The sequence below is a fragment of the Phyllostomus discolor genome, chromosome 10, assembly GCF_004126475.2.
Source record: "Phyllostomus discolor isolate MPI-MPIP mPhyDis1 chromosome 10, mPhyDis1.pri.v3, whole genome shotgun sequence".
NCBI classification, from domain to species: Eukaryota; Metazoa; Chordata; class Mammalia; order Chiroptera; family Phyllostomidae; genus Phyllostomus; species Phyllostomus discolor.
Window position 1 is genome coordinate 52,881,324 of NC_040912.2, and position 26,541 is coordinate 52,907,864.

The 26,541-nt window shown below is 38.2% G+C and overlaps 1 protein-coding gene across 1 annotated transcript in view; it reads left to right on the forward strand.

Moving 5' to 3' along the window:
• POU6F2 (POU class 6 homeobox 2) overlaps nucleotides 1-15,429 on the forward strand; it is a 35,558-nt gene extending 20,129 nt beyond the window's left edge. The window contains exons 2-4 of the mRNA XM_028525817.2: nucleotides 3,598-3,766; nucleotides 10,670-10,838; nucleotides 14,204-15,429. Coding sequence (XP_028381618.2) covers nucleotides 3,598-3,766; nucleotides 10,670-10,838; nucleotides 14,204-14,708 — 843 coding nt within the window. The 3' untranslated portion in view covers nucleotides 14,709-15,429. The remainder of the gene's footprint in view (nucleotides 1-3,597; nucleotides 3,767-10,669; nucleotides 10,839-14,203) is intronic.
• The last annotated feature ends 11,112 nt before the right edge of the window (nucleotides 15,430-26,541 follow it).

Below are 26,541 nucleotides of genomic sequence, written 5' to 3' on the forward strand. Positions count from 1 at the left end.
CTTTGAGCCAATTGTTAACTTCTCATAATCATGCTAGGCACATCTGCTGCATAAGAATATGATGAGAAGTCAGGGAGCAAAAGTATTATCATGAGGAACCAAAAGGGAATAGCTTATTAAGCACATTTCCAAATGAGCACCTTACTGTTTGAAGGTAAAATGTTAATTGACAGTTAAAAACACTTTAGAATTTAAAATATTTTATTCCTAAGTATTGACAATGGCATGGAGCAACTGGAATTCTAGTGGGACTATCAACTGCTACAATCACTTTGGATATTACCTTGGTAGTTTTTTAAAAGTTAAATATTCATTTACAGTATGATCCAGTAATTTCCACAATTCCGCTTCTAGGTATTTACAAAAGAGAAGTGAGAACACAGGTACACACAAGACTTGTAAATAAATGTTTATAACAGCTTTATTCATCAAAGCCTCAAACTGTCCATCAACTAGTGAATGGGTAAGCAATTTATGGCATAGGTTTAGATATAGATATTTATATATATTATTCAGCAATAAAAAAGGAATGAGCTACTGATTTATGCAACAAAATGAATGAATCTCAAAAAAAAAAGTATCCAAGCAAAAGAAGTCAGGTACCAAAAGATTATATACTGAATGATTCCATTTCTAGAATCATGCCAAACAAGTCCATCTAGGCAGAAAGCAGGGTAGTGGCCAGGAGTTCAGGGAAAACTGATTGCAAAGGAGATTAAGAAACTCTGTGGAATAGTGGGAATATTCTATATCTGGATTATGATGGTGATTTCACAGGTGTAAACCTTTGACAAAATTCATCAAACTATATGCTTGAAATGGATTGTATTTTATTATATATAAATTATATCTCAATAAAGTATAATGTAAATAATAAGCACACACTTTGAGAAAGCAATGGCAAATGTGAAATTTAAACATCCCACACTAGCTCTTACAACCTCAGTAAATGGCAAAAGATTGGAGTCTGTTTTGTAGTTGGCTCTTACACAAAAGCTGAGGGCTTGACATGATTCTACTCCCAGGATGACATCCTTAAGCAACTCCGTCAAGCCTGAGAGACATAACAGCTCCATCTAATACATAAAAACAGCACACAGGGAGGCCGCCAAAATGAGGAGACAAAGAAACATGGCCTAAATGAAAGCACAGAACAAAAGTCCAGAAAAAAAGAACTAAACAAAATGGAGAAAAGCACAGTTAAAAACACTGGTTATAAGGATGCTCAAGGAACTTAGTGAGGACCTCAACAACATAAAAAAGATCCAGTCAGAACTGAAGAATACACTAACTGAAATAAAGAACGATTTACGGGAGATCAAAGGTAGAGTGGATGAAGCTGAGAATCAAATCAGCAAGTTGGAACTTAAGAAAACAAAAAACAACCAATCAGAACAGCAAGAAGACAAAGGAATCCTGAAAAAGGAGGATAGTGTAAGGAACTGCTGGGACAATTTCAAGTGATCCAATATTTGCATCATAGGGGCACCAGAAGGAGAATAGGAAGAGCAAGAAATTGGAAACCTATTTGAAAAAATAATGAAAGAAAACTTCCCTAACTTGGTGAAGGGAATAGACATAAAAGTCCAGGAAGCTCAGAGAATCCCAAACAAGATGAACCCAAAGAGGCCCACTCCAAGACACATCATATTAAAATGCCAAAGGTCAAATATACAGAGAGAATCTAAAAGGCAGAAAGATAAAAGCAGTTATTTACCTACAGGGGAGTTCCCATAAGAGTGTTGGCTGATTTTTCTAAAGAAACTTTACAGGCTAGAAGAGATTAGTGAAAAATAGTCAAAGTGATGAAAAGTAAGGACCAATAACCAGTATTACTCTATCTAGCAAAGGAATCGTTTAGACTCAAAGGACAGATAAAGAGCTTTCCAGAAAAGAAAAAACTAAGGGATTTCATCATCAGCAAACCAGTATTACAGAAAAGTATTAAAGAAATGCTAAAGAGCCTTCTTTAAGAAGATCAAAAATATGAACAATAAAATGGCAATAAATGTGTATTAACAATTGAGTCTAAAAAACAAAATAAACAACCAGAGCAGAAACAGAATCATAGATACAGAGAACATTTGGATCATTGCCAGATGGGAAGAGGGTTGGGGAATATGTGAAAAAAGCGACGGGACTAAAAGTACAAATTGGTAATTACGGAATAGTCATAGGGATGTAAAATACAGCATAGGGAATAGAGTAGCCAAAGAACATATATGCAGGACCCACTGACACAGACAATGGTGAAGGGATTGCTTAAGGGAGTGGGGGCGGGGGGGACTGTGTGGAGGGGAACAAAGGGGGGAAATGTGGGAAAACTGTAATAATAAACAATAAAATATAATTTAAAATGAATAAATAAGGAAATAATTGAGCAAATAAATAAATAACCCTTCCTACTGTGAGTGTGAATATAGCTATGAAAGCACTTCGTATGCCAAAAAGTGCTATGACCAATTAAAAAAGGTGGCACGTGGCCACTGATGAAGGTCCTGGGCTGCCCTTTGTGTCAGCTTACTGGGAAGGCAAGACACAGATCAAAAGAGATCCTTCCCAGGCTCTTAAGTAGACCTGACACCTGCAATCATTTCCCTTTCCTCTCTCCTTCCTCTTCTCAGCTGAGCTCTTCTCACCTCTCAGAACAAGAGTCCTTTGATAACTTGTGAAGGAGTCATGAATAAATGGACATAAAAACAACCTTCCCTAAGGCACACCAGATTTTTAAAATTAAGTAAATTCTTACTTGTGGCATTTTGACTAAGAACTTGAGCCCAAGGTCAAACTTCATATGTCCAGAGACCAGCTCCTCCACACCTGCTCAATGAACATACAACACTTCTCATCTTTCAGTGCCTCGGCTTCCTTGTTTGTGAAAAATAGCAGTCAAAATAATAACCCACTTCTCAGGCTGACATGAGAATTCAATGAGAGAATGCATAAAAGTCCTGAACCGAGTGCTGGCACAGAGTAGGAGAGTGACAAGTGAGACCCACAAATGTTAATAGATTTTTTTATCCTGACTGCCCCAATGTTTCACTTAATTTTCTATGAGATATTAGAGAGCCTTTTTTCTAACTCCACAGTAATGGTCTGGGAGAGCAGAAAGTTCCTATATACACTCAGCCTTACTAAACTGGAACTTTCCTAAAAATACCAGTTACATAAGACAAATGGTTGAACATTGCCACACCTTTATATTGACTTTTGTATTCCAAGTTTATTGTAGGAATTATAGTTTATCTATGTATACTTGAGAACCCTGTCAAATGTGCTGTAATTGTCTGAACAGGCAGAAAGAGTCTAGCTACACATGGTGGTCAGGAAATATAGGTATTCCAGCAAGCTAAGTAGGGAATTAATAATATATTTGGAATCACTAATAAAATGCCTATTGAGCAAGCAGCAACGTATTATATACAAAAAAAAAAAAAAAATCCTGCCTGTTGTGTGGGAGAATGTTCAGTCTTTCTGAAAAGTACCAATATATGTTCTTGGAAATAAAATGATTCAACCCCATATGAAACTTTTGTTCCCTGGCATTGTCCCCCTAATTTATCATTCATTTGTGTATTTTTTTACAATCCCATGTAGCTCCACCAACCATCCCAGACGTCAGTGGCTCAAGCAGCCTCCCAAGGTAATCTTCTTCACCTAGCCCACAGCCAAGCATCTACGTCTCAAAGCCCTGTCCGGCAGGCTTCCTCTTCTTCCTCCTCGTCCTCTTCTTCTTCAGCTTTGAGCGTGGGCCAGTTAGTCAGCAGTAAGTATCCTTTCTGGCTCAGATAAATCACGGTGGCCTTCTTGTTGCCTGTTTGCAATGCCTTGCCTTCTTTCTCTCTCCTTCTCTTTCTCCTCTCTAGCTCTAGCTCTAGCTCTGTTTCCCTCCTACCCTACCTCCCTCTCCCTTTCTTAGTCTCTCAACCTGGAAAAGGAATTTCCTGGCCCTACTAAGTCAATATTTCAATGAAGTCCGTGCCATGGGCCACATGGTTCCTTTGGCATGCAGTCCCCCAAAGTGCAAACTCTCAATAAGTGCCTGTAGGAACCAGTTTCTATCTCAAGTGCTTTCTGATGAACTCAGTCAGTCCTGCCACTTGAGAAGGGAGAAACTGATCAGCTTGCAGGGCATGAGCTGTATAACTGAGAACTGAAATAACTAACAACAGGCACTCAGCCCTGTAGGTCAAACTGCTTTTCTGTGTGTTTAAAGACCCCTGCCATTCTATTCGTGGATGTCGGGGGAAAGAAAAGAGAGCGTACCTGTGGGCAGGTAGCTGTGTGTGCACAAGGAGCTGCCTACAGTGGCATGTGGGGGAAGCTGTACAGGCTGGAATCCAATGGGAAATCTCTGGACAACCATTCATAAAATAAAATAAGCCTGAAAATCTACTTCCCTGAGTATAGGCCACATTGCTGGAAATGGTAGTTGGCCCTAGGTGATGACAGCATATGTATCACATACAAATATAAACACATTAAGAAGAATGGGACAATGGTCTAATTTAATGTTATTTATTCACATTTAGCACAATTTTGACTTATATATAACATTGTAGAACATGTGCATAGATTGTACTTCTCCAGGGGCCAAGAATCCAGTAGTTATGGATTTAAAGGGCTAAAGCACTGCATAGGCATTTGTACCATAAAACAAGGACAGATGTGAGTATATTTGGTCAAGTGTCATAAATGGTCCATTTTAACATGAACAGTAAGGATTCTTACATATCATAAGGAAAGTTTAGTAATGCACCACAAATGAAGAGTTGCCATGTCCTCTCCCCTATAAGCTACTCCCCTCAAAAAGAATACATATATACATACACATGTTGTTGAGTACATGTGTTTGTGTTATATGTGTGTACACACACATACACATTCAATTATATGGCTAATTCATACAGTAAAGATGTTTGTGGAATGAAAGAGAGATAAAGAATTATGGAAGGATATTAAAATACCCAAGTAGCCTAAATGTTCTTGATCTTAAAGATGGGTCAACACACAACAGAATTTCAAGCTATACATGGAGTTTGCCATCAACCTTTTATTTTAGGTTGTTTAGACAAATAACTCCTCTCATTTGGGCCAGAAACTCTAGTCTTTCTTAAATAAAAATCATGGATAAGATTAATTTAATTATAGCTAGATTTTTCCTCAATAAAAAACTTCTCATATGGTTGTTGTGGGGAAAAAAAATCAAACTTTATCTTAGTTCAATATTCAGCAAATTTTCCACAAAATATTCCATTTCTATGTAGCAGTAAAGTCATAAATTTGGGATAGGCTGTTAAACTTTGATCCTTAAAGAAAATAAAACAAGATCAAACATCTTACAGATAAGAATAAATTAAATATGAAGTCAAAGTACAAATAACCCCACAAATACAGTACTTGACACAAAGGTAAAGACTGTACTCAATACATGTTGAATGTATAGAGAGATAATTGAATGGATAAATGAGCATACAGACTGATGGATGGGACTGATGGATGGGATAATTGAATGGATGAATGAGCAGCCAGACTTTAGGCTGATGGGACTGAGTTCTCAATAATATGAAGCAGCCCAGGGAAGGAGTTTTCCTTTTTTTCAGAAATCAGTATCAGAGCTACTTAATGGACCAGATGGAATTTCAATTGCACAATGGCCAACAGGGCATCTAAGTTCTAGGTCTATAATGAGTGAATGCCATTACATATCCTTGATACAAAATATAAAGAATTGGGGGAGAGAGACTCCTTTACCACATACACTTGAAACAGGAGACTCAAAACTCATATGCAGAGCCTCAAGAAGGAGCCTTCTCTGGAAAATATGAGTCAAGCAATACCACCAGGCATCAGAATTTATACAAACCCACTGCTGGACTTACAGTTGCTATAGGTTTTAAGCATGTTATTTAGTAATCCCCTTCTGCCTCACAACCCAACTACAGAATGAATAGTACATGGAGTGTATTCTGATGAATAGTACATGGAGTATTTTCTGATACCACTGTTTGAGCTTTCATTTGTAGAGTTTTCAAAGCACTTTAAATATTTTTCTCATTTTAATACTCACAATAAGGTATTATAAATCCTCATTTTCAGATATTAAAGCCAGCATCAAATAGATCCTGAAAAATACAACTCATATTGACCATCTTATGTCAGAGGGACCAGGTATATAGTCTTAGTTGAGAGAACGTGATACCCCGTTTAACAAGTCTAATGGTGACAAAGCCAGGATGATAATAGTCAATGGGCTGTACACATTCTATACACCAGAGCTGCTGTAAAAGACAAAATATTTACACATAAGTTTTATCCAGTGAAATTCAAATAACAAAATATATCAAATCACTTGAATATCTTTGAATATTTTTTAAAAGCCTGGGCCCATGCCTCACAATTAAAGCATAGGCTTTTCTTTGAGCCAGTCTAAAGATAAAAACTAGACATCTTGCATATTATTAAATTTATATTCAAGTATTAAATATGCAATTAAAATATTTTTCTCCAAGATTAAACTCACCAAATCTGCAGGTACGCTAATGTGGGGAGGCCCAACCCCATACTTTAGATGTAGTTGTTATGTAGATTAAACTATGGGGGAAAAAAGGGTCAGAGTCAGTCAACCTAAAAGGAAAAAAATATATATGCACTGAGCACCATGTATATACCAGGCACAGGGATAAAAATTAAGAAAGCAAAAATAAGCAAGATGTGGTCCCTGCCCTGGGAGTAGTCATGAACTGATTACAAAGAAACATAGAGAACAAAGCAAAATAAATGCTATGATCAATATCTGTATAGGGACAATGAGCATATTGTAGATGGTTATCTCAGTTTTAGAAGATGAGGTAGAACAGAAGGACTTGGTATAGTAGTTAATCTTTAAATTGAGTTTGGATGGTTAATGGAGAGACAAATCCCTCCAAAAGGCAAGGTCATAGTTTGGACCAGGTCAAACTGGACTTGAACCTGTGATCAAAACTTTGGTCAATGAGGCCTGGCTGGTGTGATTCAGTGCATTGAGTGCTAGCCTGCAAACAGAGGGTCACCAGTTGGATTCCCAGTCATGGCACATGTCTGGGTTGTGGGCCAGGTCTCTGGTTGGGGTCATGTGAGAGACAACCAGTCAATGTATCTTTCACACGTTAATGTTTCTCTCCCTCTCTTTCTCCCTCCCTTCCCATCTCCCTAAAATATAAGTAAATAAAATCTTTAAAAAAAAAAAAAAACATGTTGAGTGTCGCAGGTTCGATTCCCAGCCAGGGTACATTCCCGGGTTGCAGGCCATAACCCCCAGCAACCACACATTGATGGCTCTCTCTCTCTCTCTCTCTCTCTCTCTCTCTCTTTATCTATCTATCTATCTCTATCTATCTCTATCTATCTCCCTCCCTTCTCTCTCTAAAAATAAATAAATAAAAACTAAAAAAAAACAACTACTTCTTTAAAAATAAAAAAAATTAAAAAAAAACATTTTGGTCAACAAACTCTCCCATATCATGCTCGAAGACTCTCACTTTAGTGTTGAGCAAACTATCATTGTTCCAGTTCTTGGGCAGGTCATCCAAAAATCTTCCCAATTCCAGGCAAAAGGTCACAGAGTTAATGTGTTAACAATGATAACAGGATCATAATGGGCAAAGAACACCACAGCTGGGCTCAGAATTACCAGATATGCACATTCATTAGAACACCTGCACAGAAACCTACACAGCTTGTCCTATATCAAACCTTGTTAGGTCTCCACAGTCATCAGAGATAAATATAGTTTCTATAAGCAGGGATTTGGGAAAGTCTGCAACAAACAATTGACCAGACAAATGTCTCAAATTTGTTTAAGATTTACATACTATTGTTTAAAAATAGGTAGATTTGAGATTACTTTATTCTTTGCAGTGTTTGGTTTTTCAGTACACTTTTCTTAAATTCCTGGCCTATAAACTTGATTCTTATACAGCAAAGAATTCATAGTCAATACAAGAAAAACCAAAACTATAGAGTAAACATAAAGATGCATGGTGATAGCTTATGGCACAGTGGAACCCCTGATTCACATGATCACAATTCACATCATTTTCTACAACCCAATGAAGTCACCATAATGCAAGTAAGCTGTTGTCCCAAATTGCACTGTATGTTCCTAAATGGTTTATTTCTCAGAAATATTTGGTAAATATGCCCATTATTTGCCTTGAGAATAGCACTAAAAAGCAAATGGATGTTTACATAAGGCAGTTAATTCATACTTGGCAGCTTCTTTAAAGATGCATATTTCTTTTATAACAATCCCACAAGCAGAGGTTGTAGAAGAGTGATATTGAGAGATGGTGACTATTCAACAACCCATTCAGCAACCCCTTACACTGATGAAATGTTAATGCCACAGACATACTGCCTACCTGTTCTGTTTATATACTGTGGCCCTTTGGAGAGCCACAACTGTTGTACTAATACTTTTCCACTGTCTCCACCAACACCCAGAACCAATCTTACCCCCCTTCAGAATGCAAGCCAGGCTCAGCAAGGCAGCAGGTCTGAGAAGGGCTTGGAGTTGAGGATGATGAAGGAGCAGCCAGAATCAATTCCAGCTAACTGATTGTTCCCAAGTACAAATATAGTCCGGATGCAGCCAAATTTTCTAACATTTCAAAAGAACATGGAAAATCTAGATTTTTCTTTAAAAACCTCCCAATATTTAAATGTTGCAAGTAATTAAAAAAATATTTAAGTACTAGAAAAGCTGAGTTTTATTTGCAAGCTGCTCATTTACAACTTCTGCTCTAGGAATTTTTTTAAAGGAAGAAATGAGAGAAGGGACTCAAAGCTGGTGTGCATGCAGAGGTAACCTCCTGGAGTCCCCAGCAAATCCTTCAAGCGGCTCCAGGTTGCTCTGCTGGTAGGATTTAAGATCTGGTGGGTGGCCTCCACCAGAGACAACCCAAACAAGTCTTTCACTAGCCAAGTGTTACTGGCTTTCTGGGGCAAATTTTGGGGAGGAAAATTCAGGATTTTAATTAATCTTAACAACTAAACCAGTTTTATAGTAACCCTCTGCCCCTGCCCATATAGTCTCAATGTCCTACACTGAAATATTCATCACTCAAACTTGACCCTACCCAACTCCATCCTACCAAAACCCTTGCAGGCTTTGCTTCTTCCTGCATCTGTGCCTCTCTGCCAGCTGTTCCCACTCACCAGAATACACTGCCTTCATTCTCTGAAAGCTGCTCACTGGGTAAGACCCAGATGAATCCTCTCCTGCCACCTCTCCTTTCTCTGCCAATTCCAGTGTGAATGTCACACCATCATTTCTTGATGATACTCTGCTTGCCTTTTTCTCTATTTTTTTTGTTCATACTATTTGGCCCCTTACTCCACTCATTAGGGCTCCCAGGAGTCACTTTAATACTTACAGATCGATTGCTGTGCTTATACCATTTTTAATCTTTCCACGATGAAGTTATGACTAATGACTTGTAAAAATCTGACAAGCACAGTGTACATCTGTATTGCTGAGTCTATTGAGTCCATTCACCCTGTAATGAGAGAATCTATACATGAAGCTCCAAGCTCCCCAGAAATTTTAACATTTTTACTTAAAAGTCCTTGAAAAATTGGCCCTTGAGATGCAAATATTTCTTTCTCTTCATGATAACAAGAGTGTCCAGAGCCCTGAGCCCAGAAGAGTAATAAAATCCACCACAGTCCTTAGACAAGTACTCGAATTTACTGAAATTGATGGGTGATTGTGCAGAAAAGGAAGAGAAAAACTTTTCACCTATGTCCTAAGAGTGAGGTGAAGAACAATGGAGTTGCTGGCAGGGAGAATAGCTTCACTCCAGGCAGGATGGAGCAGCACTTTGAAATCTTCCACCATCTCCCACCCATGCAATCTCCAGCTTGGTGTGTGCTTTCATTTATCCAGGGATCAGTAGCCAGGGGAGAAGAGTTTCATTCTCCAGCTGTTGTGTCATTTCCCTTGATAAATCCTAAATTGACCGAGTTATCTGGCACCAAAGGAGACTTCCTGCAGTAGGCATTTTTTATTATGTGCCTTTTCAGGGACAAAGGCGTCTGTGTCAGTAAACTGCTTTATGGAAGTAGGATATATTTTCCTCACAGCTTCATAGCACGCTCTTTTGAAGGGTTAATGTGAGCATAAGAAATTATGCAACATTGACATCTGTTAGCCTGGGTGCACTGGTGATCGAGTGAAGGAAAAACACAAAATACTATTTTCTTCAAGGGCAATTTGTAACATTAAAGATTTTAATTAAGACATTACAAATTGAAATCTTTCCATTTTTATATTTTTGTGCAATATTTAAACATACTTACAGGCAAAATGCAGTTGCTTCCCCCATAGCAGGTGCCTTTCTACACTATTTGTTAAGCCCTAAGGAACACATCCTTGTATTGTGGAGGTGTCAGTGTAAGCAACCCTGGAATACCTGGAATAGAAATATGTTGAAGAATGATTTGTGGAGGTGTAATGAGTTGAGAATGAGGGTTTGGTGCCTCATCTGGGAGACAAAGAGACCATCATGCAGTGTGGGAGAACACCACTGCACTATTAAAAGGGTCACTTTCCCATAAACCCTAATAAACAGGTATTACTCAGTTGTGTGCTGATGTATTGATCCTATTTTTAAAAACATCTCCACAGATCCTCAAACGGCAGCGGGTGAGGTGGATGGGGTTAATCTGGAGGAGATCCGAGAATTTGCCAAAGCTTTTAAAATCCGGCGCCTATCCCTTGGCCTGACCCAGACTCAGGTGGGACAGGCTCTCAGTGCTACAGAGGGCCCTGCGTACAGCCAGTCAGCCATCTGCAGGTAACCCGAGCCCTCATGCTGTTACCTCCTGGCCTGGCCAATCTGGGCCTCATTTGTCCTTTCCATTCAGCTTTTCTTGGGGTGGGGAAAGCTGGAGGGGTAAAGTGTGGGAACAAAGTTTAGGGTAGCTATATGTGGAAACTGATGATATTGGTGGAGATTAAAATGCTAAAGCAGACTTGCAGACCCTGGCTTGATAACTCCTGTCAACTAGCAAAGAACCTCCAAGGCGGTCTCATTGGAAATATTCTAACCCACCCTCCTATACAGCTGGGAGCCACTGTCTCCTGTCTGCAGATAGGTGTCCTGTGCAAATGTAAACCTGCCAGTCCCGGTTGGTGTTAATGCTCCCACCATTTCTGCAAGGGATGGCTGTCAGGATTTCCCAAGAAAATTCATCTTTTTTAAAAAATAACTACCTTGTGAGCTCAAAGGAGTTTTTTTACTTGCCTTCTCAGACCCAAGTTTAAAAGCACATTTTTAAGAAGATGCAACTGCTTTCCATGGCTCAGAAAAGGGTACTGAGAATCTAGCCTAATCTTGCCCACCCTCACCCCTCCACAAATAAACTAAATAAATGACAGAATACAGCCTTGGTTGTGTTCAAGTTGATCTGGGTCAAGCCACCAGCAGACTCTGTGCATGCATGTGTGTGTTTATGCATGAGGTAACAAAGGCACTTCTGTAAGAGCTTTTTCCTCTTGGGCAATGCCTTATGAGTCCTCCTCCATCAGGAAAAGCCAAGAAACCAACTCTAAACTCATTTAAGTGGATTTTGTTCTTGGTGATCCATGAAATGCTGTCTTTTTATCTGCTCTTTATACTTTTAATGTATTCCCCAAAGGACGGAAGTGTACTTTTCCTGCAGTTTAAGACTAAGGTTATAAATAACATCACTATGGGGTAGTAGCTTGCAGCTTACATTTTGCTCAATGATTTTCCATAAAACCCATTGATTGTTGTTAAATACAAAAAGCGCCATAGGATCCTCTCACTTCTACGGCCTCCCCTACTGTTTTTTCTTATAAGATACCTCCCTGTAGAAAATAACCTTTATTCAGTCTATACAAGGATACTACTGCTGGGAAATTTGTTTCAAGGCTTGTATATGTTATTCCAAACAATATGTACAGAAGGATCAGCACTAACAAGCAGCATCAGTGATATGAATACTGTTGCTCCCTGTTGGGAAACATTAATTTTGTTTCATCTTGAAAGCCTTGTGATACAGGCAGCAACAGGTTTTTTAAATTGTTGCCAATTTGCTATTGTTGCTAAAGCCCTCTTTGGCTTATTTTTAGTCCTAAAATCTGATTTCTTTTTATTGGTTTAAGTGTTATTTAATGTTTTCACTAACATAGGTAGTATTTCTTAGGCATTCCCAATCAAATATGTTGATTTCTAAAGTCTTCCCCAGGGAAAGCCGAAGAAGCTATGGCTGTAATGAAAAAAGACCTTGGGAATTCACTGTGTAACCAAATATGTCAGATGCCTTGACTTTTTGGCCTTTTTCTAGCTTCTGGAACTTCGGTGAGGTAATTTTAGGAGCTAACTATCAAGAAAAAATGAACAATTTTTGGAACAATTCAAGTTAACTTAATGGTGACACATAATCTGCATTTGAGCTTGCAAACTCAGGTGTCACTCTTCCTTTCTTAGCTTCAGGGACTCTCAAGTGCTGCTGTGATAAGTCCCTCCTTATTAGAGGACACAGAGGAAAAAGCACTGCCAACACACTGGGCTCCCCTATCATAAGCTTTCTCCCTGTGCCAAGGCCTGTAAAGCCTGTTATTATGCTATTAAAAGTTTGAGTTTGGGGGCTGTTATATTGAATGGGGGTAAAATGTGGTATGTGGAAATTAACAGGACAGTGAGAGCTCTGGGGAAGCATGCCACGATTGACAAGCTCATTAAATGACATTAATGACTCATTCATTTTGTATTAAAAGCAAAATGTACTTCTTCCCTCTTTAACTAGTACTGGAAGTTGGGTTTCTCTAAAATAAATAACTCCTTGAACTATGCTTGGAAGGGAATGCTATAGGAATCACATTAAAATTTGATAGCATTTGCACTTCTTATCACAACATATCTAAAATGCAGCTCCAAAACTAAGGTTATTGCACATAAAGGAAGCTTATCCTTTTGTGTTGTTTTGTGAGCATCCTTATAACACATCATCTGGCTGACTAAAGGAGGTTCATTTTAGCTCCATGTAAACAGACTACTGTAATAAGATGCATTCTGCAGTCAGACGGTTTTTCAACAGCACTGAACTTTAAAAGAGAGAGGAGAATTCTGTGTATCCAAAGTTGTCATAGTGGAGAGTTGTAAATTTAGATTTAGAATAAACAAGCAAAAGGAATTGGAATGTTTTTGTATTTTATTGAAAATGAGTATGACACTTATACCAGAATGACCTGTTAAAACACTGTACATAATTTTGTCCAGGATGCTTTATATTTTTTAAAGTCAGTGTGGCAAGAATTGCTGATGGCAATTGATACACAAAAGACCTCATTTACAGAAAATAATATTATTCAAGTACAGTTTGCAGATATCACACATTAAACATAGCTTGGTGCCCTGGTGCAAAAGTACACTTAGGCTGAACAGGTTTTAGAAGGCACAGGGTGGCCTTAGTTCATCTAGGGAGGGGTGTCCATGGTAATTACAATGTGTCCAGCTGCTTGAGTAGAGGAGTAAAGTAGCAACAGGACATGTTTTACCTGGAAAAGGAACATGTTATTGAGTTACATATGGTGAAAATTGTTTGTTACCAGAAGGTTGGGGGTGGAAGAGGAGAGAGAGAGAGAAATTAAGATAAAACACAGTGATGAAAAGAGACTTGTCCTAGTTGGCATCACTATTATAATAGATGTAATATTTCTATAATCAAGTCAGTGGGGGGAATTTAAGGAAAACCAAATGTAAAACATAAAAAGAATCATTTTAAGTGAAAGAACATGACAGCTGTTGTCTTTGATGTCACTTTCTGGTGTTAATTTTTTATTTTAAGGTTTCTGAAGATTGAGAAATTGGTGCTGGTATGATTAAAATAAAAGCTTAGATCTCAAGTTTACAGGAAAAAGATCTGAGAGTTGTTTGTTACCATTGAAAAGGCTCGCATGTCGTGCTGTCTCCACCTTCCTCACCCTCATCTGTTTATGTGTGCGGGCTGCATGCATTGGCATGAAGCATGAGGGGAGGGTGGGTGCTGGCTTGAGCTGGGACAGCTACTTTGCAGCTGGCTGATAATCTGGAGTGAACTCGCTCTGCCAGTCAGTCGGTCAGGCAGGCAGGCAGGAGGCCCACCCTGGCAGAGGACTCAGTGTAAGACTGTTCTTTCTCAATTTTCCCCCCAGACACACCATCCTGAGAAGCCACTTTTTCCTACCACAGGAAGCCCAAGAGAACACTATAGCTAGCAGTCTGACAGCCAAACTGAACCCTGGCCTTTTGTATCCTGCCAGGTTTGAAAAGCTGGACATCACCCCTAAAAGTGCCCAGAAGATCAAGCCGGTGCTTGAGCGGTGGATGGCTGAGGCTGAGGCCCGCCATCGAGCAGGTATGCAGAACCTGACCGAGTTTATCGGAAGTGAACCATCCAAAAAGCGCAAGCGGCGCACCTCCTTCACACCCCAGGCCCTTGAAATTCTCAATGCCCACTTTGAAAAGAACACACACCCGTCTGGGCAGGAAATGACCGAAATTGCTGAGAAACTGAACTATGACCGGGAAGTAGTTAGAGTATGGTTCTGCAATAAGAGGCAGGCCCTGAAGAACACAATTAAACGCTTAAAACAACATGAGCCAGCAACTGCTGTTCCTCTGGATCCCTCAACAGACTCTCTGGAAGAAAATTCCTAAAGGAACACCCACCCAGAATCAGAAGCAAACTCCGCAGAAGCTGAACTCCATCCTTCCGACTTCACCAAACAATAAATAAATAAATAAATAAATAAATTAAAAGTAAATTAAAAATAGCCCTAGTCATCTACCTTGTTAGTAAAAGACTAAAAAAACCACCAAGTGGACAGAATGGTTTATACATGTCCGTTGGTTTTCCAAAAAAAAAAATTAAAATTTTTTGGAAAATTTTTAAACAAGGAATGACCCACACTGCAGGTGTGTGAAGTAGGATAGTTCCTTCTCCCACCTGTCTCCCCCAAAGCCAGTTTTTTAATGGACTAAAATCGAACCAAATAACCACTACTTTTTTGTATATCATGAAAATGTGAAACATTTAAGGAAAAAGAAAAACAAAACTAAACCAAAAAAAAAACCCAACAAACCAAAGCTTTGATCTGTTCAAAGCGAATACAAGCCTGCCACCTGGAGGAGAGACTGCATTCTTTCAGGTTTTAAGTGCTGATTCACTATGAAACCTATTAACCAAAGTCATTGCAAATGCGATCATCAGTCTGCTCTTTTCTGCGTGTAAAGTTGTGTTATGAAGTTTTACATTTATATTTAATGGAAAACGAAGAAACCTGTTGTCTCCCATCTTTCCTACACCACCACCTAAGGAGTGGGTGCCATTGTAGTAGTGATTCCATGAAGCTCACTATTGGTTTCTATTTTGTCTGGACAGGGTTTCTCTCTCTCTCTCTCTCTCTCTCTCTCTCTCTCTCTCTCTCTCTCCCTCTCTCTCTCTCTCTCTCTCTCTCTGTCTTTCTCTCTCATTGGAGGTGAGCATCCTAGATTGTGTGCCAAAATGTTCCTTGCTTTCTTCTCACTATGACTTGTGGATTTGAGAAAAGAAAATGAAGCTTGCATTTCTCTTTTTTCCTTCATTTCCACCTCCCTCATGCATGGCTCCAGGGTGCTGGAAGGCCACAGAGTGGGAACAGTGTCTTTTCCACTTAGATCCCAGTGAAACACAAAAGAGACTCCAAAATAACTAGGACTTTGCTCAGTGAACTGTCAACATTGGCATAAACTGTAACATTGTGCTCACTGTCCACACCAGAGCTTGGGATTTTTCTTAATCTGTTGGCCATGTATATGGAAAGCTGACCAAAACTAATTTTGTAATATAAACATAAGTTGCACATTTGGTTCAATACTTACATCTATGTTATGCTTCTGTACAAAGCAATTTCTCTCAGAAGTTTGATAGCCAAAGAAATGTCTCAAGATTTCAGTCAAAATATACAGATAGCATGCACACACCCATGTAAACACACACAAAGAAAACAAACCAAAAAGAAAGAGATAGTGACTGTATCTTTAAAGGCCATCATGTATCCTATAAATCACATTTTTTTCTGCTACCACTTTCATTTCAATAGCAATGGCAGACTTTTTTGCAGGCGGGCAATTGTTCTTGGGATATATAAATGGAGCAGACAGTTGGCAGACAGATTTAAACAATTGGAATTGGTCTTTGAGTTCTTGAGGGGAAAAGAAGTTTTAACAATGAAGTGCCTCCTCTCAAAGGAGAAATACAGAGTGGTTTATCTCACATATCAGAATAGCCTTCACTATTAAAGCTTAGGAATTATTTCATTTTTCAAAATAAGTTACTCAAAAGGTCTGTGAGCCAAAATACTAATAAGCCAGAAGAAAAACTGAGATTGGAGGGTGGTTGTGCAGGTGAGTGAGCACTTGAAACCTGTGATTGGTGTTTTCTTCAGGTAAAAGGTGTTTAGTTAAAGGAGCAGGCAAAAGAAAACCATCAATTTACCTGATTTTGAAATGTGAATATTCCTGGATAATTAATTAATAAGCATGCTCACGTACTATCTACAAGTAAATTGTAAAAGAAAAAAGAGAACCCTCCACCTCAAGTTGCCCAACTGATTAGAAATGCTATCTTCCCTCCCCAATGAGGGTTTGAGTCTCTTCTGGTAGCCCCTTTGCTGGTTGCATAAATGCAATGGTAGAATTGTCTCCCTTCCCCCAGATGATTCATACAGCCATCAGGATATCACCAGCAAGGAAATTCCAAGAGAAAAATCTTGGAAGTGGGAGCAGTCACTTGCAAGGGTGTTTCCATTTTGCCAGTCTAATGCTAAACAGGACCACAGCTAACTTGATATTCAATGGAAATGACATCCTGGTACCCATCCTACCACTTCAAAAACTGCACAAATACACCACACCAGAAATCCAAAAGCGTACTGATTTAAAAGATTCTGTATTCTCCAAGACCTGCTCCAAATTCCATCAAGAAAAGCTCCCAAAGAAAAGTTGTGAGATAACATATGATGGATGCTAAGTGTTATGCTAGCAGCAGTTACATAAGGCCTGCTCAGTTTAGAGATCTATAATTGGGAGGGTATAACTGAGACAGTGAAGATATAAAAATAGTCTTCCAGAATGGAATACAAAAAAAGTATATTTATCCCATAGTCATAAAACCATTCATGTGCAGTGATCTTTTTATTGTTTTATAATTTTATATTGTTATATAAATTATTTATAAGGTGTTATAATGCTTCTTATATTAATTTTTTACAGATAAATTTTTTGCTACAAGGCATAAAAAGGTGCCTGAACAGATTCTTAGGAATACAATTATACTGTGTATACAAGTCTTCAGGACCACACCTATTGCTTAATTTTATTATTTTTATTTCCACTTGTAAACAATTTCATATGCCAATAGCATTTAAGTGCTTTTTATATTTTCATGAACTGAAGGTTAAGGTTACCACTAACAAAAAATAAAAGCCACTTTGGCCACATGTGATTGAATTTCAAGCTTCAATATTTTTCTTACATATTTTTAAGTTATTGTCATCTTCATTTTCTTCATTGTTTGATGAAAAAGAGAAACAACTGATGTTATATAACACTTGTTTAAACATTTTTGAACAGTTGAGAATTTTAATTGCATTGCAAAATTTTGGTTTCTTTATACTGTAATCACATAAACAAGCAGGTATACACATACATGCACACAACAAAAGAACAAGAAGATGAAAAGAACTAGGAAAGAAAAAAACAAGTAGAGGTGTATCAAAGAACTCAAGCTATAACCAAAAAGAAATTGTAAAATGCCTTTGCTCATTTTTTCTATGCTGGACCAAAGCTCAATATTTGTAGGGATATGCACATTGTATAGATATGGCTAAATGTTGCTGACAATCTCGCAATACTAAACTGTTCCTATTTTAAGAAAAAAATAAGAAATACAAACAGTTCATCAATTTTTTACCTCAGCACTCTACTTGTACCCAGTTAATGACCAAGCCTAAAAAATGGAGAAAAAGGAAATTGACTTTCATTTAAATGTTTGACTGTAAAATCTGTTTGGATAACATTTTGTAGTAAGCTATTTGTCATGTGATTTGTTTGTCTTCAACTTGAAATTACGTGAAGCACATTTATTTATTTGTTGTTGAGAATGTGATTTTTTTGTCCTACGTGCTGTGATCTAGACAGGTCACCAGGGTCACTGATGAGGCACCACAAAGAACTGCTCCTCCGTGCCTGGAGCAGACAGTAGGGTGGAGGGCAGGAAAACAGAGTGGGTTGTTTTGAAAAATCATCATGATGAGAAGTTGACATACTGGACTTGTGACCAAGAAGCCAAACTGGATATTTAAAAGCTCCTTACTTGCTCTGACATTGAAACCAAAGCTGATTTATCTGCACAGGTTGCTTAACATTTAAAAAAACTGACAAAACTGTACTTAATCTAGAGCAATATCTGTATGGTCAGTAAAACTGCACTTTGTGTATTTCTTAACAGCTTCAGATCTGTCACTTTTAATTTGTACCATAAAAAATAAAGAATTGTTTGACATGAGCTCCTAGGCTAAGTGTATCTTGAACTCATATCTGTCATTTAAATTGTAAGCCTGTAGGTAAGCCTATGTTATAACCACAGATGTTAATAAAAGGAAGGGGTTAATATGGTTATTTTAAATTAAATACTATATGAATTAGGGTTCCTTTGGTTGCAGGTAACAGAAATCCAACTCAAACTTAAACAGAAAGAGACTATGCTGTCTGACTTGACTGAGGAGTCTGAGGGTGGACCTCAATCACAGCTGGATACAGTGGTGCCAAGGATGTCACAAGCCTGTCCTGTTTGGCTTCCTTCTCAGGCAGAGACCTCAGATGTTGACTCATGCATCTGTCTCTAAACTAAGAACTGTTTTGGATGGTGGTGTATTTGTCTATTCAAATGACAAATAGACAAATACACCATCATCCTATTGATACCTATACACCACCATGCCTATTCAAATACAATAGGCAACTCGGAGTCACATACCCATTGTTGTCTGTGGTACAAAGCATAGGCCTCATGATAACAACCCTATAGAACCACAAGGATGAAGGAGGATGTCTTGATGAGAACCAGAAGAGAGAAGGCGAGAAACTGGGGTAAGCAGGCAAAACCCAGAGCCACTGAAGTCTGCTGCTAGCACCTAGCTATGTGCCAGGTGTTGTAGAGAACTCTGCTGGGAGAGGTTTTGCTACTCTTAAGCATTGCTTATCATTGCATGTTCTGGAAAATTTAGAATTTAAAGTATTCTCCTGCTTGAAGTTGAATGTAGGTAAGAAAGGTAACTTCATGTTGCTAGATAATTTACTAATTTGAGAGGAACTTAGGAACATCTTGCTACAAATATCAATAATTTTTTTAATTAGAATCACAATCTCCATATTTTTAGTGACCTTTATCAAACAGTTCTTATACTACATAGAGATCCATGTATCAACTTCGGGTTATGATTCATAAGAAATGCTTTGGAGCAAGCAACAGAACTAAAAATTGAGTGCCCATACATTGTAAACCAAGCACAGAGGCCAAGAAGCTCCCAGGCTGACTTTAAGAGGAGCAAAAAGGTGCTGATGCTTCTAACTTCATAAGTGGAAAAAAACAGAATGAAGTCATTTTCAAGCTTTCTTTCCATCTAAAATACTCTAAAATTAGTCTGGGTAAAAGTCTGGTCTATGATAATACCTTTTATAAAATATGTTTGACTGGGAAACTCTAAAATGTCTTCTTTAAAAGAGATAGCCATCTCTTTCTGGCCCCATTTATCCCCCCTTTGCCCTCTTCCATCTCCCCCAACCCCCTTTTCTCTCTGGATATCACCATACTGTTATCTGAAGGGATCTTTTATCCCTCCACCTTTTTTACACACGGCCCCTCAACCCCTCAGCTTTTATTGCTCTCAGTCTGTTCTATGTATCTATGTTTCTGTTTCTATTTTGTTTGTTAAGTTATTTTGTTCATTAGATTCCACATGTAAGTGAAATCATATGGTATTTGTCTTTCCCCGACTGGCTTATTTCACTTACCATAATATTCTCCAGGTCCATGCATATTATTGCAAAAGGTAAGATTTTCTTCTTTTTTAAGGCTGAGTAGTATTCCATTGTGTAAATGTACCAAAGTTTTTTTTATCTACTTATCTACCGATGTTTACTTAGGCTGTTTCCATATCCTGGCTATTGTAAATAATGCTGCAATGTTTGTTGAGCTGTACACTTGAAACATATGGTTTTGTTAACCAGTGTCCCCACACTAAACTCAAAAAAAAGAGAGAGAGAGAGAGAGAGAAGAAAGATAACATAACCTGAAAGACAAAGTCTGTGGAGAAGCAATTTAATTTTAACCTCAGTTACAAATTAATTTCTCTTCAGAACACCATTTTTTCAGGATTTAAAAACATTTCTGAATAGGCTATTTTTATGAAAGTATATCTTCAACACTGAAATCAAAAGAATCATAAATCAGAATTAAAGAGAGAACATTATAAATAAATAAATAAATAAATAGCCATCATTTAAATGCCATTAATTTCATATTCCACAAATATCTGCTAAGCACTTTATATGCGCCAGAAACTTTTATGTGTTGGGCCACAGAAATAAACAAATGAATTCTTGGTTTCAAGAAACTCATAGTCATTGTGAAAAACCCAGTAATATTTCTCCAGAAATTAAAATCATCTCACATTTCTTGTATTACAATATTTTACAAATAAAATCAATTTCAGAATTAAAATTATGAAAAGCAGTTTTGAGGCTGACTTTGAAACAGTAAATGGTTAGAAGCAGCCTTGTAAGTCGATCAGCAGTATCTGTTTTAAACAATTCCAAAAGCAGTTCCAATAATAATTTACCACTAAACCATCCATATACACATAATCTATTCAATGGCAATTTTAGCAGAACAATGGTTGGTAAGTTTAATAAAAAATATATGGTTGTAAAGAATTCAAAAGCAGCCCATCACAAAGTAAATGAAACTAGCTCTTTACTAACAGACAGGTCTGGGCTCCTCATCCATTGGTCTGCCCTTTGGATGGAGTCTAAGCAAATACCTCTTCAGACTCATATGGCTTATTTGCTGTATCATGAGGAAAGCCATGGTCGGGGAAAGAAAAATACATCTAAAGAGGTTTTCAAAAAGATGAGGGGATTGATCAAAAACAACAACTCATAGTCATAGACAACAGTATAGTGATGACCAGAGGGAAAGGGTTGAGGGGAAGGTAGAAGAGGACAAAGAGGGGATAAATGATGATGGATGGAGACTTCATTTGGGGTAGTTAACACACAATACAATATACAGGTGATGTATTATAGAACTGTACACCCAAAACCTCTATAATTGAATTAACAAATGTCACCCTAATAAATTCAATTTAAAAAGTAAAAAATAAATAGGTTTTCGGTATATTGGATTAAAATCTATCTAAAACATATGACTCATTTCTGTTTTCTTCAAGCTGATTGTGGATGTAATTCTTGATAAGCTTTCTTCTTCTCTTTGTTTTATCCTTGTTAATGACTCTATCCTTTAGCCATCTGAAGCAGAATAGTCATACTGATCCTCGTACACATACCAAGTCACCAAAAATTCCTAGCAACTGTGCTTCATGAATTCCTTTTGATTTGGTCCCTTGGTCTCCAATGCCCCCCCCCAATCCCCACTGCTATGACTTAGTTCAAACCCACCCACTTCTTGCCTGGTACCATAAACTCAGGCCCAGGGAAATCATTCTAAAAGACCAATATGAATGTATCTCTCTTTTATTTAAAATCTTGCAATGTTTACCATTGTCTTCAGAATGAAAAATGAACTCTGGCACAGCATACAGTCCCTTTCATGATTTGGCCATTGTTTACTTTTAAAGTCTCATCTCTCATTCATTCCCAGTTCATCCGGTTGTATCCTAGCCTCACCCAACTGTCTAAAATTCCTCTAATTCCCAAAGTGTTTTGGTACTGTAACCTGCTTTAAACATCCATCCAGTACACTGTTGACCTATTCAATTTCTACTCATTCTTTAAAACTTGTTTCTGTTTAATTTCACAAATAGTTATTGGACTCCTACCATATGATAGACATTGTGCTGCCTTCGTAATAGTATGTGCTGAATTTGTATTTTCATCAGTCACTACTTTCATGTGACAAAATCACTGCCAGAAATTTCTGAATGGCCTATAGACTTGCCTTATGGATAAATGTGCTTTGACAATATATTACTTTAGCTAGTTGTTATTTGTACATGACATATCTTCCTTACCTAATAAAATTAACAATAATCTCATATTTATATAGTTTTCAAGCTTTTATGTACATTGTTTTATTTGCTCATAACATAAATAAGCTCTTGGAAGTGTGATTATGATTTCTATTTTATAGATGAGAACTAAGAATTATAAAATCATTAGGCTTGATCAAGAGACCCAGACATTCATAAATAGAGCTGTCATTAGAATACATTAGGAATCTGAGTATTCACCAAGATGGATACACACTGAATCCCAGTGAAATGGTGTCTGACTTCACTACATCTTTGAATCACCAGTGTAAAGTACAGTATCTGATGTATGGTACAGTTCGGGAAGCTTTACTGTTGTTGACAATAAATTCCAATTATCTAATTACCAAGTCCATTATGATTTACCCTGAATGATTAGTGCTTGGAAGAAGTAGTAAAAGATACATGAAGGAAAATTAGAAATGCCTATACACATGCCTTTTCATTATCACTGTGTATTGGATGCTCAGATAAGAACACAGAGAGTTTTAATAATTCCAAAGGCACGTTAGTCAAAACCATTAAAAAGTAAGAGTGAGTCAGTGAATCCTGCAGTTATTTGTCTAATCCCACCAGCAAGTGAAGAACATGCAATATGTGTGGTAACAAGAAGCTTGACTGGGTCAACTCCAGAGCTTTCTCTGACACTTCCATGCTGCTTTTAAGATCTTCAGTTGTCTTCCTAGCTTTTAAGGGCTTCTAGCTTTACTACACCTGATGAGACATCAGTTAGGAACAAATCCCACTCTTCCCATTGCTTTATTAATACCACAGAAGTCTGGTATCTATGGCAGCCTCTGCATGTGTTCCTGGGCTTCATTACTGAGGTCACTGTAACATCACTGCTGAGAGTGGAGATTTTCCAGGGTGTTTGGCTGTTTGCACATATGCAATGGTAGGAAAGTCAGTAAAACCATGCAGATCCAGAGCTGCTCCAAAAACTAACTTCAGTAAAAGAGCAAGGACCTATATGCAATAACAACAGTCATGGTGAACTATATAATATTGATATCCTTTTCAGGTGTTTTTAAAGATGCTGGGTAAAAGCATGGAAGAGACTGGCATTTATTTGATTTTTTTTTATTTTTTTAACCTCTATTATATTTTTCCACTACCATTAAGTCCCCTTATACACCCCTTCCTCCAACAATCACCACATTTTGTCCATGTCCATGAGTCCTTTTTCCTTTTTGCTTGATCCCTCTATGCCCTAACCTCCCCTACCCACTGGCTGTCACCTGTTCTCCATCTATGAGACTGTCTCTCTTTTTTTTCAGTTTGTTCATAAGATTCCACATATGGGTGAAATTACATGGTATTTGTCTTTCTCTGACCGGCCTATTTCACTTAGTATATGTTCTCCAGGTCCACCCATACTTTGCAAAGGGTAAGATTTTCTTCTTTACGGCCAAGTAGAATTCCATTGTGTAAATGTCCCATTGTTGTTTTATCCACTCATCTATTGATGGACACTTTGCAATTGTAAGTAATGCTTCAATGAACATAGGAGTGCTTATGTTCCTTCAAATTATAATTTGGGGTCCTTTGCATATATTCCCAGAAGTGGGATAGCTGGGTCAAAAGACATTTCTAATCTTTTAAGGTATTTCCACACTGCTTTGCACAGTAGATGCACCAGTCTGCATTCCCACCAACAGGGTAAAAGGGTTCCACTTTCTACATATCCACCAGCACTTGTTTGTTTCTTTTTTTAATATATTGTATTGATTATGTTATTACAGTTGTCCCATTTTCCCCCATTCACTCCCATCCCCCCACCCACATTCCCCCCTTTAGTTCATGCCCATGTGTCATACTTATAACTTCTTTAGCTTCGTCATTTCCCATACTATTCTTACCCTCCCCGTCTATTTTCTACCTATCATCTATGCTACTTATTCTCTGCACCTTTTACCCCTCTCTCCTCTTCTGATTGCCCTGTTGCTAACCCTCCACGTGATCTCCATTTCTGTGGTTCTGTTCCTGTTCTAGTTGTTTGCTTTTGTTTTTGTTTTGGGTGTGGTTGTTCATAATTGTGAGTTTGCTGTCATTTTACTGTACAGGTTTTTTATCTTCTTTTTCTTAGATAAGCCCCTTTGACATTTCATAAAATACGGGGTTGGTGATGATGAACTCCTTTAACTTGACCTTATCTGAGAAGCACTTTATCTGCCCTTCCATTCTAAATGAAAGCTTTTCTGGATAGAACAATCTTGGATGTATGTCCTTGCCTTTCATGACTTGGAATACTTCTTTCCAGCCCCTTCTGGCCTACAAGATCTCTTTTGAGAAATCAGCTGATAGTCTGATGGGAACTCCTTTGTAGGTAACTTTCTCCTTTCTTCTTACTGCTTTTAAGATTCTCTCATCTTTAATCTTGGGTAATGTAATTATGATGTGCCTTGGTGTATGCTTCCTTGGGTCCAACTTCTTTGGGACTCTCTGAGCTTCCTGGACTCCCTGGAAGTCTATTTCCTTTGCCAGATTGGGGAAGTTCTCCTTTATTATTTGTTCAAATAACTTTTCCACTTGTTGCTCTTCCTCTTCTCCTTCTGGTACCCCTATAATTTGGATGTTGGAACGTTTAAAGATGTCCTGGAGGTTCCTAAGACTCTCCTCATTTTTTTTAATTCCTATTTCTTCATTCTTTTCTGGTTGAATGTTTCTTTCTTCCTTCTGGTCCACACCGTTGATTACAGTCCCAGTTTCCTTCCCATCACTATTGGCTGCCTGCATATTTTCCTTTATTTCACTTAGCATAGCCTTCATCTTTTCATCTAATCTGTGACCATATTCAACCAATCCTGTGAGCATCCTGATTACCAGTGTGTTGAACTGTGCATCTGATAGGTTGGCTATCTCTTTGTTGCTTAGTTGTATTTTTTCTGGAGCTTTAATCTGTTCTTTCATTTGGGCCATTTTTTTTTTATCTCAGCACACCTGTTATGTAGTGAGGGGCAGAGCTTTAGGTATTCACCAGGGTGGGGCAACCCAGTTGCTGAGTTGTGACACTGTATATGGGGGAGGGGTCCAAGAGGAAACAATGGTGCTTGCTCCACTCTCAGTTGGATTTCAGCCACTTCCCCATTTCCCACAAGCAAATTGGGCCCTTCTGGTGCTGATTCCAATTTGGGTGGGTTTATGTACATTCTAGGACCCTGTGGGTCTCTCCAGTGAACTCTCATGTAAGGCTGGGAGTCTTTTCTGGCACCTCAACCCCCACAGGTGTTTCCAAACAGTGTTTTGAGGCATTATTTCCTCACACTAGGATCCTGGGTTGCTCAGTCTGTCTCGCTCCCCAGTTTCACCTGGTTTATCTGAATGTGAATGTGGGACCGCCTGGTCCACCAGGCGCCTTGTGCACCATGCCCCTCCACAATCCATCATCTCACTGGATCTGCCAGCTGCTGCCTTGTGCGGTCAGGGTCCACGAGCCAGCACTTTGCCATGACCCCTCTCCACCCAGCTGCCCGACTCCACCCCTCCTACTGGTCTGCATAAATGTGTCTACTTTAACTCCTTGGTTGTCAGACTTCCACACAGTTTAATTTTCTGTTAGTATTGGTTGTTGTTTTTTATCCCTAAGTTGTCGTAGTCCTTATTTAGGTTGTGTGAGGAGGTACAGTGTGTCTACCTACGCCTCCTTCTTGGTCAGAAGTCCTATTGTTTGTTGATTTATTGATGATAGCCATTCTGACAGGTATGAAATGGTATCTTGTTGTGGTTTTTATTTGCATTTTTCTAGTAATTAGTGATGTTGAGCATCTTTTCCTTTGTCTACTGGCCATCCATAAGTCCTCTTTGGAGAAGTGTCTACTCAGGTCCTTTGCCCATTTTCTAATTTTTTTGGGGGGGTGTTGAATTTTGTAAGTACTTTATAAATTTTGGATATTAACCCCTTATCAGGTGAATCAGTGAATATTTTCTTCCATTCTGTGAGTTGTCTTTTTTAATTTTGTTGATGATTTCCTTTGCCGTGCAAAACCTTCCTAATTTGATGAAGTTCCATTTGTTTGATTTTTCTTTTGTTTCCATTGCCTAGGGAGCTATATCCAATAAAAAACTTCTACAACCAATGTTCAAGATTTTGCTACCTATATTTTCTTCAAGGATTTTTATGGTTTTGGGTCTAACATTTAAGTCTTTGATCCACTTTGAATTTTTCTTGTGTGTGGTGTAAG